This window comes from Medicago truncatula, chromosome 8, assembly GCF_003473485.1.
Source record: "Medicago truncatula cultivar Jemalong A17 chromosome 8, MtrunA17r5.0-ANR, whole genome shotgun sequence".
Taxonomy (NCBI): Eukaryota; Viridiplantae; Streptophyta; class Magnoliopsida; order Fabales; family Fabaceae; genus Medicago; species Medicago truncatula.
Window position 1 is genome coordinate 14,759,239 of NC_053049.1, and position 18,002 is coordinate 14,777,240.

General features: G+C 31.4%; 1 protein-coding gene across 1 annotated transcript; it reads left to right on the forward strand.

Moving 5' to 3' along the window:
• The first annotated feature begins 11,139 nt into the window (after positions 1-11,139).
• On the forward strand, positions 11,140-15,716 carry LOC25501083 (TMV resistance protein N). The gene is made up of 4 exons (XM_013589636.3): positions 11,140-11,739; positions 12,783-13,878; positions 13,981-14,274; positions 14,402-15,716. The coding sequence occupies exons 1-4, from the start codon at positions 11,249-11,251 to the stop codon at positions 15,368-15,370; spliced, it is 2,850 nt and encodes a 949-aa protein (XP_013445090.1). The 5' UTR covers positions 11,140-11,248; the 3' UTR covers positions 15,371-15,716.
• The last annotated feature ends 2,286 nt before the right edge of the window (positions 15,717-18,002 follow it).

The window sequence follows — 18,002 nt, forward strand, 5'->3', positions numbered from 1 at the left end:
GGGCAAGTAACATAAATTTAAAAGGATTTTTCTATGATGTCCAAATTTGCACATGTTAAGAAGTTTAAAATATCTTGTAAAAAAATTTAAAATATAAATTTTGTATTGGAACTTACACATTTAATATTAAGTATAAAACTTTTGAATAAATAATTGATGTTTTCCTAGAAAAAGTTACTATCACTTGTTTTAACTGAGGTATAATTGGCAACTGAATTTAAGGATATATGAACTTGTTAATTGTATCTGTCTTATCCTATTCCTATAGATAGATTTTAGTGTGTCCAAAAGACTCCATAATTTCCAGTGACTTAATCTATAAAACTTGAAAATTGCTCTTCTCCTAACCAAAATTGCTCGCGTCCACCCAAACTTCCCAAAATGCCCCATGTGATTTAAGTCACGTAAGTGTTATACCCAACGTGGCATAAGTCACGTGGTTCTTCTTCTTCAACACCTTTACTTCTTCAAATTTCTCCTTAAGAACACGTTTCATTCCCATTTTCATAGTTGTGGTTGAGCTAGGACAGCTTTCGCATACGCCTTGTAGCTTAAGAGAAACGACGCCGTTTTCGACAGATACGACATCGACGTTTCCTCCGTCAGAGATGAGGTAAGGACGAACATCTTCGAGAACGAGATCGACGTTTGGAGCTGTGAGGTCGAATTTCTTGGCGGAGTATAATCCCATAGAAGACTGGTTCTGGTTAGCGGTAAAGGACAAGTGGATTATTGTGGTTGAAGTTCTTGAATTTTGCTTTGGATTTTTTAAATTGAAAAGTGCAAAATTGAAATTGTGTTGTTTTTGTTGGATACTCAAATTCAGTTCCGCTGGTATTGAACAAATTGGAGTTAGAGTCGCCATTGACAGAGCTTACAGAGTTATGGTGCGTAAGAAGAAAGAAAGGCGTTGAAGAAGAAGAACCGCGTGACTTAAGTCACGCTGGATATAACACATGCGTGACTTAAGTCACGTGGGGGCATTTTGGAAAGTTTTGGTGGACGCGATCAATTTTTGTTGGGAGAGGAGCAATTTTCATGAAACTTTCATAGGTCTATTCTATGTTATGCAGCACATTGGATTAAAGGCGTGTGTACACAACATGTTCTAACACCGATACGACATTGACATATGCGAACATGGTTAACTTTAATCACTTTCATTCTTTTAAATTATTATTGACACCTAGTGCAGTCATTTGCAGATCGCATAACATAGAGGTATGTTCAGGTTTCGTTATACAGAACAGTGTTATAGTGCCATTATAGCCGAATTTCACAATATTTTGTATTAAATAGCGTATGGCGGAACAACAACAATGATTTTCTCAATTACGTTGTAGCGTTGTAGCCCCTATTTAAGAGAGTTCATACCTACATGTCAGTGTCAGTGTTGTGTTCGATGTTGGTTGTAACAGACGTTTTTCGCTAGATTTATTTTAATTATTTATTATATGTGTTTATTATGCTTGCATGTGATTAATTGTCTGTGTGTATTTTAATTGGGATTGGTGGATTTTTGGCATAGAAGGGTATTTTTGTCATTTTTAGACTCAGGTGTATTTTGGTCATTGTGTGAGCAAGGATAAGTTATTTATTTTATTAGAAGATTATTTTTTGTATTATAGTTATTTTACTAAGTTATCGGTGAATTGGGGTAATTATTTAGAAACAGTAGTTATTCGGTGTTTTAGCGGATTAAGTGAGTAGTAACTTTTTACATTTAGTTAATGAGAGATTTGAGTCCATTAAGTTTATTGTGACAGCCCATTAAGGAGGAGTATATAAACACAACACTTGTGAGAAAATTAGGTCTTTACACTCATTCACTCATTTCACAAAAATATTTTGAGAGAGAGGTAGAGAGAGAAAGTGGATCAAGAGGAAAGAAGAGGAAGCTAGAGAGAGAGCATGGGGTTTGGAAAGCTATGAGCAAAAGTGAAGCTTAAGCTACAGGAATCAAGAGCTAGAGGTAAGGGGAATGGTTCCTTTTCACTAATTAAGTCATAATCTCTAATTTTCAATTATGGGTTTAAGCACCTTTATGTTAATTGTAATTTTTTATGATGAATTTCGTGCTCATAGTTCATGTGAATTTATGGGTATGTGATGTAGTATTTTGCAATGATCAAAAGTAAGTATTGTATGTATCGTCTCCTCAGGGACTAGTGCGATATCACGGACCGTTCGACACCAAATATCATTTTAAGTTAAAGGTTGATTGGTTGTTTGTTTATAACTATGGAAACTAAAAATACAAAGATAAAAGTTGAGAGTAATAAGGCGTAAAAAGCGTTGAAATTAGAGTTCCTTGAATAAGCGTCAAACATAACCTAGTGTTTTACCGATATTATCACGTATCGCTCGACAAAATCATTCGTGTCCAAATGATCTTGTGAGATCAATTGTGTTGTTTAATCGTTGATTTCCCAAACCATTCGTTTGATCGACGATTTCTCAATCTATCAAACAATCTGAAAGCCTTAAGATCTGATACTTTGTGTGATTATCAAAACCTTAATCCTATGTCAAGAATCATTGTTTTGATAGATGAATATTCTACACCTAGATTCAAAAGTACTTTTCAATAACAATTAAATCAAAGATAAGAAATGAATTGCAAGAATAACTTCAATATCATTTAAATTGCTAGAATCATATATTTCAAGATCAAAGGATTACATTCTAAGCTTAAACAAGTACCTCTAATCTCAACTAAGGAGATTTAGTTCATCATTGTCATGTGAACATTACAAAAGTGGAAGCAAAGTTGAGAATCTATGCCAAGAACTTGATTTCTCAAAGAATCTTGATGAATTAACACTCAAACACTCATGCTCTATGAAAACAGTAAAATTTCGCCCTATTCTCTCTCTAAAAATGTCATAAGATCCTGTCTGAAATGAAGGAAATGAGCTTTTATACTTGCTACACAATTTGTACATCTCGCCAGGCAGGCCATCTGTCGCTATGGCGACATCACCTTTCTTCGCCAGTGGGTTTCTGCTGTAACGCCCTCTCTAATTATTTGATTATTTTAATGAGTTTAGAATATACTTATAAGATTTGTGTGATTTATATGATTTATTTTGATAAGTGATATTTTGATATGTTATATGTTGGTATTTATTAGTATAATATATATACTATTTGATTTAGAAATATATATATATATATATATATATATATATATTATTTGATTTAGAAATATAAATGTTATTTGTTGTAGAAATATATATGATTTGTTATAGAAATATATATGATTTGTTGTAGAAATATATGTCATTTGTTATAGAAATATATATGATTTGTTGTAGAAATATATGTCATTTGCTATAGAAGTATAAATGATTTGTTATGGAAATATATATATATATATAGGGTGGGGATATTTTGACTCCAAGAGTAAGTGTAATATCTTACTCCAAATCTTGACCTTTAATTCCAATTTTGGTTAATGACTTAGATTAATTGATATGGTAGGCTTTAATTCCATTTTCTATTCTAATCAACACTTATCACCACAAAATAACAAAACAACAAATGACATTTAATTAAGGGTTAAATATGTATTTGGTCCCTATAAATATACCAACTTTTCATTTTAGTCCCTCTAAAAATTTTCTTCAACTTTTAGCCCCTAAAAAATTTTCCATCTTCACTTTTGGTCCATCTTTTAAAGTAAACTCATATGTAGAATTCATATTTTTGAATCAAATTTTTCAGAAAAATTCATAGTATTATAATAATATCTCCAAAAAAAATTTAGAATTTTTTAACAAAACATGAATTTAATATGAATTTTTATATTATTTATGGTTAAAAATTCATATATAATTTATGTTTACTTAAAAAATTGCAATTTTTTTTTGGAAATGTTTTTAGAATATTATACACATTTATGTACAATTTCATTAAAAAATACTAAAATTTACTTTAAATTAGGGACCAAAAGTAGTGATTCAAAATTTTATAGGGACTAAAAGTTGAAGGAAAATTTTAGAGGGACTAAAACAAAAAGTTGATATATTTATAGGGATCAAAAACATATTTAACCCTTTAATTAATTGATTGATTTTTTTTTTGTTTCATGCTAAAAGAATTTTTATTTTGGATTTTATGCTCTTGTTATGTTATGTTATGTTGGATTCACATGTTTTTTTATGTTATGTTGAATTCTTGAGCTCTTTCTCAAATAACATCATCTATGTATGTCTATGACAACAAACTAATTACGACGGAGATGATTATTTTAATTTATCGTATAAATAAATACACAAATTTATTTATTTTTTATGCAATTATTGTAAATAAATTAGATATAAGAAAAGACTATGGTTACTTCCTCTATCGTCTTTTTTTTTTCATGACAGATTAGTACAAAAATGTGCGTTTATAAAAAGTATAAGAAAATATGAGGATTATAATGAAGAAATTAAACAAAATATGTCGTATAAAAAATAGTAACAAAAGAAGAATAAATATGCAATTCTTTGAATTTTACAATTGTTTTCTTTTAAAAAAAATATATGCAATTATTTTAGCGTAAAAAAAGTAAAGGGAGAAGAAAAAAAATCAATGGGAGAAGAAAAATTTTCTTTTTGCATAAAAAAATATATGCAAATTTTTTCTTATGCAATTTTTTAGAATGAATAGAATGAGTGATTCTTGAAATTTTTCTTTTAAGGAAAGGATTTTAAGTTAACCCTAAAAAATTCTTTTAGCGTGAAACAAAAAAAACAATGGAAGAAGAAAAAAAAAAATCAATTAAAAAACATTTATTGTGTTTTTTTTTGTTGACAAAAGACATTTATTGTTTTGTTATTTTGTGGTGATAAATGTTAACTACAATAGAAAATGGAATTAAAGCCTACCATATCAATTAATCTAAGCCATTAATCAAAATTGAAATTAAAGGTCAAGATTTGGAGTAAGATATTACACTTACTCTTGGAGTCAAAATATCCTTACCTATATATATATATTGGGATAGAATATTAAGATTGGGATTTAAGAGAAAAATAAGTAGGTTAAGATTTTTATAAAAAGGAGAGACAACCTAGTTTTAGAAAAAACAATTGCACGTACGATTGTTTTTGGAAAAATGAGGAAAAAGCCAAGAGAAGAGGGAGAAGACCTAGAGGCTGCGATTTTCATTCTTTAAGGTAAGGGTGGGACTAACATTCAATCTTCTTAAGCCTATGATTCTGAATTTGTGATTTAACATGTTGTTGTTCTTAGGTTGGATAATTGGGATTAGGTTTTGATTATTGATTTTTTAATTGAAAAGTGTAGAAACCATCGAAATTGTGTTAAGAATTGAAGTTCAGGCTGTAGAATAAACATAGGTTGAGTTTCCTATCAAATTTGGATTTGGGTTGATGAAATTGGGGCTTTTGGAGTGAAAACTGGTCTGTTCCCGTAGATTTGTCTGTCGCAACTCGCCACAGCGAGTACACTTACTCGCCTCGCGAGCTGCACTTTGACAGCATTCCCTGTTTCGCGTTCTTGCATCTTTTTTCACACGCTTCTGTTTTGAATTGGCCTTTGGTGTAAAAATGAAAGTTGTAGATAATTTTGTTAGCTTTCCAATGGCTTTGGTATGGTGTGAAAATGATTTTTGGTTTAGGAGTTATGATGAAAATACTCCAAGGAGGTCTTAGTGAAAATTTATGAATTTCAGCACAACTTTGTCCGAATTTGAAATGAAAACTGGTATTGATTGGTACAGAATTGGTCTTAGGTGTAAACACGAAAGCTGTAGGTATGAATGTTAGCTTTCTAATGTCGTTGGTTTGACTTCAAAATGATTTGTAGAACTTGAGTTATGGTCAAATTACTGCACGTAGGTCACAGTGAAATCTTATGAAAATTCAGCATAATCATTTCTAAGTTAATCCAAAACTTATGGGATAATACCAACCCTCAAAACTAGAAGTTCTATGAGTTCAATTAAGGTGTTTAAGAGTATAATAATATGATTTAGTGTTGGGGTAGGAATGTGGGTTGAATATAATATTACTGATGATCTGTGAAGCTATTATAATATGATTTAGTGTTGATAGTAATGTAATATATTTGTATATGCATTATGTGAATTATATATGATGTTTAAGTTGCTGTTGATTATCAATTGATATTGTTATATCTTGAGATGTTTACGTGTCGCCTATGTTGCTGTTGTTGGTTATGTGAAATATTTATATGCGAAGATGTATGATGTTTAAGTTGTTGTTGCTTCACATTAATATTGTTATGTTGTGAATTGTTTGTGCTGTTTCTGTTGCTGTTATGAACTGCTAAGTTGTTTGTAATGTGATTTAATGATTAAATGCATTACTCGAAATATTATTGAATGATCAAGTTGTTGTTGAAATGAATTGTTATTAAGCTTTATGCGATTTGATTATGCTGCAATTGTTATTTAACTAAGTTGCATGAGTATGAATAAGTTGATGATGAACTCGAAATTATTGGATGAATAAGTGATAAGTTGATTAAGGTGTCTTGTTGATAGAGTCCATGCATTAGCATTCATTGAGCTTTGTCCTCACCATGATTAGGAGCTTTGTCCTCCACACGATTAGGAGCTTTGTCCTCCGCACGATTAAAGTATATTAATACTTATGATGACGATTGGTACCACATGCATATAAGTGTCTAAATTGCATTGTCGCATTTGTCGAGTCAAAGTCGTTGTTGATGAATTATCATCCATGAATTGTTAAGTTGTTGATGAATTATCATCTGAGTTGTCGAGTTGTTTTCTACCCATGTGTTGTTAAAGAAGTACATATGAAGATTATACGATGTTTATGATGTGAATTATATGATGTTGACTAAGATGTTGCTATGTTGTTTAAGATATTGATTATGATATTGTTATGTTGTTATGTTGTTTAAGATATTGATTATGATATTGTTATGTTGTTATGATGTTGTATATGATACTGATTATAATGTTATGATGTTGATTATATGATGTTATTATGATGTTATATGTTGTGATGTATATAATTGTTATTATTAAGTAATGAATATGTTGTAATATATATGATTAATTATTATTAAGTGAATATTATGTTATGTTGTTGTTATATTATTATATTATGACGAGATGATGTATATGTTGTTGTTATATTATTATAGATGATTAATATGTGTTGTTCATATCATTATAAGATGATAATTTATGTTGTGTCGTATATGATTATTATTATAGTGAGATGTTGATTACATTGTGTTGTTTTAAAGTTATTAGTGATGATGATTACATGATGATATCTATGAGTTGTTAAGTGTACTTGATGATGTTTATGTTAAGTTGATAAGTTGTCTTTTATTCATGAATTGATAATGAGATGTTTGATGAATAAGTATTATTACGAATTAATGATGTTGTTATGTTGTATAGGAATTAGAATTAATGATGTTATGTAGTATACGAATTATGATTAAGATGTTGTTATGTTGTATATGAACTATAATGTGATGATCTATGTTGGTTATGATTTGGTTATTATGTGTTATATGATGATGTTTATAATGTGATAAATATGAAGTAAATGATAATTAGAAGTTGGTTGAGTTATTAAGAATTATTACATGAAGGATTATTATTATTAATAGAGGAAGTTATTTGTGTTGTTAAATATAATTATTGAATTATATGCTTGATATTATTGTTTTGTGAAATCTCACCCCTTCTGCTTGAAAATGTTGCTCTTCGTATGAGTAACTTGCAGGTGATCGAGTTTAAGTTGCTGTTAGATTGCTGTTGTGAGTGGATTAGCTCTCATATGTGTCTTTAGGTGCTCTGATACGTAACGGGATGAGAATTTTATTGTTGTCTTTCTATTCCTTACGTATTGTTTAAGAAGATTTATGACTATGTTTTTAGATTGGATTGGATTATATGAGAAAATTATGAAGAGGCCTTCGTGCCAAAGACTATTTTAGATGTTTAAATAAATTCCGCTGCGAAGTATTAAAGATTTAGTTATTGAATTTTAAAGGATAAATAGTTATTTATTCAGTTTATGATTTTAAGAAAATAATGTGACATTCCGTTATGAATACTTTGATTATTTTTATGAAATTTTTATATTAGAAAAACGGGATGTTACATCTGCCACGTCATCATCCACTTGCCTTAACCGCCTTACCTCGCCAGGCAGAACAATGGTCGCTATGGCGAATTGGTGTTTATGTGCATTGGTAGAACTTGACGAATGTTGTGAATACTTGAAAAAGTGAATTGTATGCATTCCTTGATTATGCTTGTATACTTGATGATTTATGATGATGAGGAGTTTTATTAATCATTTGAATTTAATTATGTCGTTTTACTTTGACTTGATTATACTTTAATTGTTGAATGTTATCTAACACCTAGTGGTCGTTTGGTTGAAAGCCTACCTATTTGTATGGATGGGTAGACGACGTGCAAGATTAGTTCTTTTGCTTTGCTTGTGAGTATGCTGGAGGCTAGCTTTGGAGCTACCTCGTTTCTTTGCTTTGGAGTCTTAGTGCCGGGCTCTGATTATGATGTATGTCTGTTGTTTTTTATGTTTTTATCACATTATGAGATTTATCACTCAATTTGTTGAGATTTGGAGATTTATTTTGGTGATGTATTATGAGATATGTGACATGGCTACTTTAGATATTTTTATTATATGTTGATGAGATACTATGATATTATTCTGCTGCGATATTTTGAAGAAAAAAAATTAATTATGCATGTTTTGGACTTATTGAAGAAGTCACATATAAATCCTTTGTATAATTGTATTATTTACGTGTTTTATCGCTTTAAGGGTTTAAGATGTTACATGGAATATCAATATGTCATATGTATTATTGATTTTTAGGAAGACATTTGTATATAATAGAGGTATATACTAGCTCAACTGACAAATTCTGAAATTGCACGGTCGGACGTCGTAAACTGGATTTGAACCCGGGACCTCACAATTGTGAGTGAGTTTAATTCAAGTGGTTTACCACTTCATCTAAGACAAAAAAAAAAAAAAAAAAAGGACAAAAAGACAAAATATGGCATGATTTGACTTGATGAATATTTTTAAAATATAAAATTTTCATGATTTTTTTCTAATAGACTATTAAAGATATTTAGGATCAAAATTATGCATTGTCATCCGCGACTGAGTCAACTGTGTCACATAATATAGGACGAATACTCAATTCAATATATTCTTTGCATTTAAGATAACGAGAAATAAACCAATACTCAACAAGACAATCAAATCATTTTTCTCTCTCTTTCACTTATATATTTTTTCTCTTTCACTATACAGCATGTATTTGCCTCTAACATTTCTACCAACATGAAAATAACAAAGTATTGTAGTAGTTTCTCGGAGAACAGTTTCTACATCATTCATAAAAGTCATATCCATGTCAGTTACAACCACCTTTAGCATAACTTTCTTTGAGTTGAGAAGTTAAAGCAACATCTGTAAAATCCAAGTAAAGTTGTCCCCTTTCTCAACCGTCAGAAATGCAAAAGCAATCGAATATGTCATATCAGTTGAGGTGACCCCAACTATCTCAAACAATGACATCCTATACGTGTTGGTTTTATAGGTGAAGTCGATGAACAAAACTATCGAAAAATTATTAAACAACTTAACAGATTCAGGATGAGCCCAAAATATATCATGAATAGTATACTTTCACATTGTGTTATGGTGAAATAAACATATATGTACTCCTCCAACTTTGAGACTATATATTGCATCTTCGTCTTGTCATCTCTGCTTGACCTTTTGATTTTTTGACGTTCATTGTATACTTGTTTTATATTTGTGAGACACTCTTGTTTTTTTTCCTTCAAATTCATCAAAATATTTTTTGGTGGCACCAAACTCTTGGTCAAGTCATATGTACAATCTTCTTGTCATCATCCCTTAATCTTCCTGCAAGAATGTGCCATTCTAAACTTGGCACCAATTCATGGTTGTGAACTCCATTAAGAATAGCCAACTTCCAATCCTTTGTTTCCCTACTAACATATCCATGCAACTTGAACACACACCCACATTTTCTTGAGTTCGTTGACTCATGCTTCAATCTTTTCTTGGGTGATTTATGAGCGCCACTCCTTTCACACAACAACTCCAATATTGGATTCCTTATATCGGATCATCAAATAACAACTGTAAATCCGGCCCTATTTGCTTGTCGATGTATCAAATTAAGTATTCAAATCTATCTTTCCATGTATATTCGATTGAAAACAAATGAGTCGTGTCAAATTCATTGACACCAAGTTGGGACACACTGGAATTAACATGTGAAACTTCAACATGAAGGAAGCTTCATCAATATTTGATTTGACATCAACCGAAACTTCAACCGTAGGAGGTTTTAACTCTCCAGAATAACCGACAAAACTAGATTTTGTCTCAACCGGATCATCATCATCATCCGCATTCTCAACCATAACTATAAATAAACAACATAACATTGCAAAAATATTTGATTAATATTTAACTCAAAAGAAAAAAAAATAGGCAGCAGGTGTTGGAAATATTGGTCCACAACGACAGTTAACTGTCGTTCTACCAACGATAATTAATTGTCGTTTACCAATGGTAGTTTACTATAGTTCTGCCAATAGTAGTTTACTACCATTGCGAGTTCATGTTAGAAGCTACAAAATATGGCAGAAAAATCTACAAATTTAGATGCCTTAAAAGATACACTACATGTTTCTTGACGTCAAATGTGTGTAGAAATCATCTAGCAATCCTTTTTTATTGATTTGAGACAAAGATTGTGGGAAAAAGTTTTACACTTGGGTTTTAATAGATGAGGCAAAAAAAGGTGATGAATGAATAGTGAGGTATGAATAAGTTTGGTAAATTTTAAGCGTGAACGATAGTTAACTGCCGTCGAGAAGCGACAACGATAGTTAGCGGTAATTAAGATCAAATGCGTAAATTTCACTTGGTTTATAACAATTTTTTGAAGTGGGTACAACAATTTTTCGAACTTTAAACCCTTCTAGATGGGTACAATCATCCCATTTTTTCCCTTATATTAATAAATTGCCTACTTGCTTGCTTCAACAACCTCACTAGTCAAGTAGGGACCATGTGACTATTGGAGAAAAAATCATTGAAGGGTCCACACGCTTTCACAAGAGTCTCTCTCTACTTCATTTTTTATGAACTAATGAACCAGAAAGAAATAACACATACATACATCATAATACATAATTATGGCTTTTTCTTCCTCTCATGGCGCATCTCAGAAAAAATATGATGTTTTCATCAGCTTTCGAGGCGAAGATACTCGAACTTGTTTCACAAGCCATCTTCACGCTGCTCTTTGCCGAACCCATTTACATACCTACATAGACTACAAGATCGAGAAAGGAGATGATGTTTGGTCAGAACTTGTTAAAGCAATCAAACAATCCACTCTTTTTCTTGTTGTGTTCTCGGAGAACTACGCGTCTTCAACATGGTGTTTGAACGAACTGGTTGAAATAATGGAGTGTAGTAACAAAAATGAAGATGACAACGTTGTTGTTGTTCCTGTGTTCTACCATGTTGACCCTTCACACGTGCGGAAGCAGACTGGGAGTTACGGCACTGCGTTGGAAAAACATATGGAGCAAGACAACAATGGTGATAAGATGATGCAAAATTGGAAGAATGCTCTTTTTCAAGCTGCTAATTTGTCTGGTTTTCATTCTGCAACATACAGGTTTTTAGTCTTTTTTTTTTACATGAGGTTTTTAGTCTTTGCATACATTAAAAATAAATTTTATCAGCCCACACATTAAATTAATACCAATGTTTTACAAATAATGATGGACAATTTTATATTTGATTTTCAATTCTAAGGAGGTCACTTGAATGCATGAATAGAAATGAGTAAAATAAGTTCACGTAAGCTTAACTGAGTTGGTATGAACATTACATTACGAATGTATGGATTGGGGTTTGAAATCCAAATTTTTCACTTATTCATTTTAAGATGTGAATTTCTAGACACTAAATTACTTGATTCAAAATAAATATTTTTCCCTACCTAATTTTCCTCTCTATTAGAAAAGTCGGAGAGGGGTTATCATCGATTATCACAAGTAGGGGTGCTCAACATCGAATAAACATAATAGAAAAATTGTAAACTGAACCAAATCAAACTGAAACCGCAAAAAATCACATTTGGATTGGATGTATTTGGACCATTTTTTGACTCAACCTCGCAATTTGGTTCAGCTTGCGGTTTTTACTTTACTAACCGAATCACCAGATCAAACGCAAACCAATACACATAAAAGCTCAATATGAACTTTTATAGAATGACATGTTTTTTCTTTGTTTTTTATTTCAAAAATGTATATGTGTGCTTTAATTTGATGCTACTTGCATTTGTTGATATGTTTATGCTAGATATCTAAAATCATAGATAGAAACTCAATGATAACTTTTATAAAATGATAAAATCTTGGTCTTTTCTATTTCTTATCGGAGAGAGATATTTTTTGGTTTACATTTTTAATTCGATCTATGTTGATGAGAACATTGTTGATTGAAATTGACTTTGAGGATCAAGCCCAATTTGATACATGTCTATTTTGAACATACATACAAACGAAAGTGATTCATCTGAATGTTTGAGTATCTTGTTAGTTTTGCCTAATATTTTAATTTTAAGATTCATATGAAGTTTTGGTTCTTACCTTTGGTTGGCATTCACATGATATATGTACTAATTATTATATAATTGTTTGCATATGTCAGGACTGAATCTGACTTAATTGAAGACATTACCAGAGTTGTATTAGGAAAATTAAATCAGCAATGCACAAATGATCTTACATGTAATTTTATACTTGATGAAAACTATTGGAGCATTCAATCATTAATAAAATTTGATTCAGCACAAGTTCAAATCATTGGAATTTGGGGTATGGGAGGCACAGGTAAGACAACCCTTGCTTCTATTCTGTTTCAAAGGTTCTCTTTCAAATATGAAGGCAGCTGCTTGTTTGAAAAGGTGACAGAAGTATCGAAAAGGCATGGAATCAATTACGCGTGCAACAAACTTCTTTCCAAGTTACTAAGGGAAGATCTTGATATTGACAGTCCCAAACTAATACCATCTATGATCAGAAGAAGACTCAAAAGCATGAAATCTTTCATTGTACTAGATGATGTACATAATTCAGAACTTCTTCAAAACTTGATTGGAGTGGGACATGGTTGGCTAGGATCTGGTAGCACAGTCATCGTGACTACGAGGGATAAGCATGTGCTGATAAGTGGAGGAATCGACAAAATTTATGAAGTTAAGAAGATGAACTCCCGCAATTCCGTTAAGCTTTTTAGCATGAATGCTTTTGACAAAGTCTCGCCTAAGGATGGATATGTGGAGCTCTCAAAAAGAGCAGTTGATTATGCCAACGGAAACCCGTTAGCTTTGAAAGTATTGGGATCTTTACTTCGTTGTAAAAGTGAAATTGAATGGGACTGTGCATTAGCTAAACTGAAAAAAATTCCAAACAACGAAATTGATTCTATATTCAGATTGAGTTATGATGAATTGGATGATAAAGAGAAAGATATATTTTTGGACATTGCATGCTTTTTCAAAGGACATGAAAGAAATAGCATAACAAAAATATTAAATGAGTGTGGTTTCTTTGCTGATATTGGGATAAGTCATCTTTTAGACAAGGCTCTTGTGAGGGTTGACTCTAAAAATTGCATACAAATGCACGACTTGATACAAGAAATGGGAAAACAAATTGTTCGTGAAGAATCACATAAGAATCCCGGACAACGCAGTAGATTATGTGATCCTAAGGAAGTTTACGATGTATTGAAAAATAATAGAGTAAGAGAATGAAACCCTCACTTCCCTTCCTACACATATGTTTTTTATATAGAAAATGCAACTTTTAACTACAAATATACTAACATTGAGATTTTTTTCTAGGGATCTAAGAATGTTGAAGCCATATTTTTTGATGCTACTCAATGCACACATGTAAATTTAAGACCAGACACATTTGAAAAGATGAAAAATCTAAGATTGCTTGCTTTTCAAGACCAAAAGGGAGTTAAATCTGTAAGTCTTCCGCACGGTCTTGGTTTATTGCCAGAAAATCTGAGATATTTTCTATGGGATGGCTATCCATTGAAAACTCTGCCTCCAACCTTTTGTCTTGAAATGCTTGTGGAGCTTTCCTTGACTGGAAGCCTTGTGGAAAAACTTTGGAATGGAGTCCTGGTAAGCCTGATCCATGTATATATTTTAATGTTTTTATTTTATTTTTATAACAGTTTCATTGAAATGCATTTAGACTTTTAATTTAAGAAAATGTACTAATTTTCTGATGAATTGTATTTTGTTACAGAATGTGCCCAATTTAGAGAAAATTGACCTGAGTGGTTCCACAAAACTGATAGAGTGTCCAAATGTGTCTGGTTCTCCGAATCTAAAATATGTACTACTTGATGAATGTGAAAGCATGCCTGAAGTTGATTCATCAATTTTCCATCTCCAAAAGCTTGAAGTTTTAAACGTGTCTGGGTGTACGTCGCTTAAGAGCATTTCCAGTAACACTTGTTCACCAGCCCTCCGTCAATTGAGTGCGATTAATTGCTTCAATCTCAAAGATCTCTCAGTCCCATTTGATTACCTTGATGGTTTAGGTTTGAGTTTAACAGGATGGGATGGGAATGAACTTCCATCATCATTATTGCATGCAAAAAATCTTGGAAACTTTTTCTTTCCAATCAGTGATTGTCTTGTGAATCTTACTGAAAACTTTGTAGATCGTATTTGTCTTGTGAAACAACGGAATTGTCAACAAGACCCTTTCATCACCTTGGATAAAATGTTTACTAGTCCTGGCTTCCAGAGTGTAAAAAACTTGGTCTTTGTTGATATTCCTATGTTGTCTGAAATCCCAGACAGCATCTCCTTACTGTCGTCATTAGAGAGTTTAATACTATTTGATATGGCCATTAAAAGCTTACCTGAAACCGTTAAGTATCTTCCCCAACTCAAATTCGTTGATATTCATGATTGTAAATTGCTTCAATCTATTCCGGCACTTTCACAGTTCATTCAAATTTTGGTTGTCTGGAATTGTGAATCTCTTGAGGAAGTGTTGAGTTCAACGCGTGAACCATATGATGAACCTAACGTTTGTTTTATCTCGCTCCTTAACTGCAAAAACATGGATTCACATTCATACCAAACAGTTTTGAAAGATGCTATGGATGGGATTGAACTTGTAAATATGCGGATAATTATTAAGTTTTTCCATGTGGATAATGAAGATGTCAAAAGACACCTATTATCTGACCGGGCTTCTTAAGTTTTATCCATGTGGATAATGAGGATCTCAAAAGGCACCCATTATCTGACAGGACTTATTACCATATTTGATCATTGCATTGAGATTACCGTTTGCAGTTAATTCTTAGCAGTCAAAAGATTATGTTTTAATGGTGCTTTGGTATCTTGTTTTTGGGTCTTTTAATTTACAACTTGTGATGATAAATATGTGGTAATTCTTAAATTTTTCATGTGGGTAATGAGGATATCATAAGGCACCCATTATCTGACAAGATATATTAAGTTTTTCAATGTGGGTAATGAGGATGTCAAAAGTCATCCATTATCTGACAGGACTTATTACCAATATTTGATCATTGCACTGAGAGTACCGCTTGCAATTAATTCTTAGCAGTCAAAAGACTGTGTTTTAATGGTGCGCTTGGTATCTTGTTTATGTCTTTTAATTTACAAATAAAGATAAATTGTGCATGTCTTATAATTAATTAATTTTGACATGTCTGCTAAAGTTGTGTGAATGTAAACTCATTCTAGTATTTAAGAGTTTACATCCACACATGTGATTGTAAACATATGACAATTATAAGAAGTTAATCTTTGTCAAAGTAAATTGTCATTGTTTGATCAATGCTGTAAAATACCGCTAGCAATTCATATTATTGTTTAAAGATTTGATATTGATAGCGCACTAGGTATTTTGGTGAGTACATTTGGCTACTCTTGTTCTCTTTAAGCTAATATAGTTTGGGTATCTGCTAAGATGACAAATTTTTTTTTGTCATATTTCCTTTGCTTAAACTAAGGTGCTTTTGAAGCAATACAGAGAAAGACAAGCTCTCATTGGAGAGTTAGTATTCTATTAAGATTATTAGGCAAAGAAAATATTATGAGCACATTATGTAAATATTTAATCTTGTTCGCACACTATAATTTCGACTATCAGGTTACTTGTTCGAAAATTCAACATTTAATATTCTATTTGCACAATTAAGTTTATAACTATTATAGTTAGAAATGATCTTTTGAAGGATCAATTCATAAAGTGTGCAAATACAGAAAAGCTGAAGCAAGAGAAAATAAAATAGTGCTCATTCATAAAATACCTCAAAAGATAAGGGCAAATAACGAAAGGTAGTCTTTGTAACGCCCTCTTTGAATTATTTGATTTATTTAATTATTTAATTGAGTCTAAAATTTATTAAGAAGAGTTTAAAATATATTTATTTGATTATGTGATTTATTAAGTGGCTTATGTTGTTATTTAATAGAATAAGATTTGAAAATAGAAATAAGATTGAGTTGAGAGTTTGTTATGAGATTTTAGAGAGATTTGGGGGAGAAAGAGAAATAAGATGAAAAAGAAAAAGGGTTATAAATAGGAGAAACCTTGTTTAGAAAAAACATAACGTACGATCAATTTTGGAGAAAAGGGAGAAAAAGCCAAGAGAAGAGCAAGAGACCTAGGATTGCTGCGATTTTGAGTTATAAGGTAAGGGTGAGACTAACATTCAATAATCTTAAGTCATTGATTCTGAAAATTGGATTTAACATGTTGTAGGTTTTCGTTTTTGAGAATTTGAGAATTAGGGTTAAAAGTGGTTAATTGATGATTTTCTAAAATAATATTTTTGGTCAAGTTTTATATGGTTTTGAGTCTCTTTTGATCTATATACATGTTTTTAGACAAATTTTGGAATCAAATTTGGGCATTGGGAAGTCAAAATTTGGATTTTTGGGTGAAAAATTAGTTTTTCCCGAGAGCTGCACAGTGACAGCATCTTCTGTTTCATGTTCTTGCGTCTTTTTCACACGTTTCCATTTTGAACTGGGTTTTGGTGTAAAAATGAAAGTTGTAGATAATTTTGTTAGCTTTCCAATGGCTTTGGTTTGGAGTAAAAATTATATTTGGTTTAGGAGTTATGATGAAAATACTCCAAGGAGGTCTTAGTGAATTTTTATGAATTTCAGCACAACTTTGTCCGAATTTGAAATGAAAACTGGTATTTATTGGTACAGAATTGGTCTTAGGTGTAAACACGAAAGTTGTAGGTATGAATGTTAGCTCTCTAATGCCGTTGGTTTGACTTCAAAATGATTTATAGAACTTGAGTTATAGTCAAATTACTGCACGTAGGTAACAGTGAATAATTGAATATGATTGATGAATTAGTATATGTATGTATATGTTGTGAATATGATATTGTCCATGATTGATGAAGTGTTATATGTATATTTGATGTTTTAAGATGTTGATTACCATTTGATGTTGTTATATTGTGATATAATTATATATGCATTACTTAAATTATATGTGAATAATTGAGACGTTGTTGACTTGCATTTGATATTATTATGTCATGATGTTTTTATATACTGTTGTGTTGCTGTTGTTATTTAACTAAGCTGCATGAGTCGGTCTAAGTTGATTAAGATGTTGATAACGATGTTCCAAATTATTGGACTATTTAAAAGGTTGTTGAATTAAGATGTTTAAGAGGTCGAGTCCATGCATTAGCATTCAGCGATTGGGGCTTGATGCTCCGGAAGTATAATAATACTCAAATAGCGATTGGGGCTTAATGCTCCGGAAGTATAATAATACTCAAATAGCGATAGGGGCTTGATGCTCTAGATTATAATAATACTCAAAT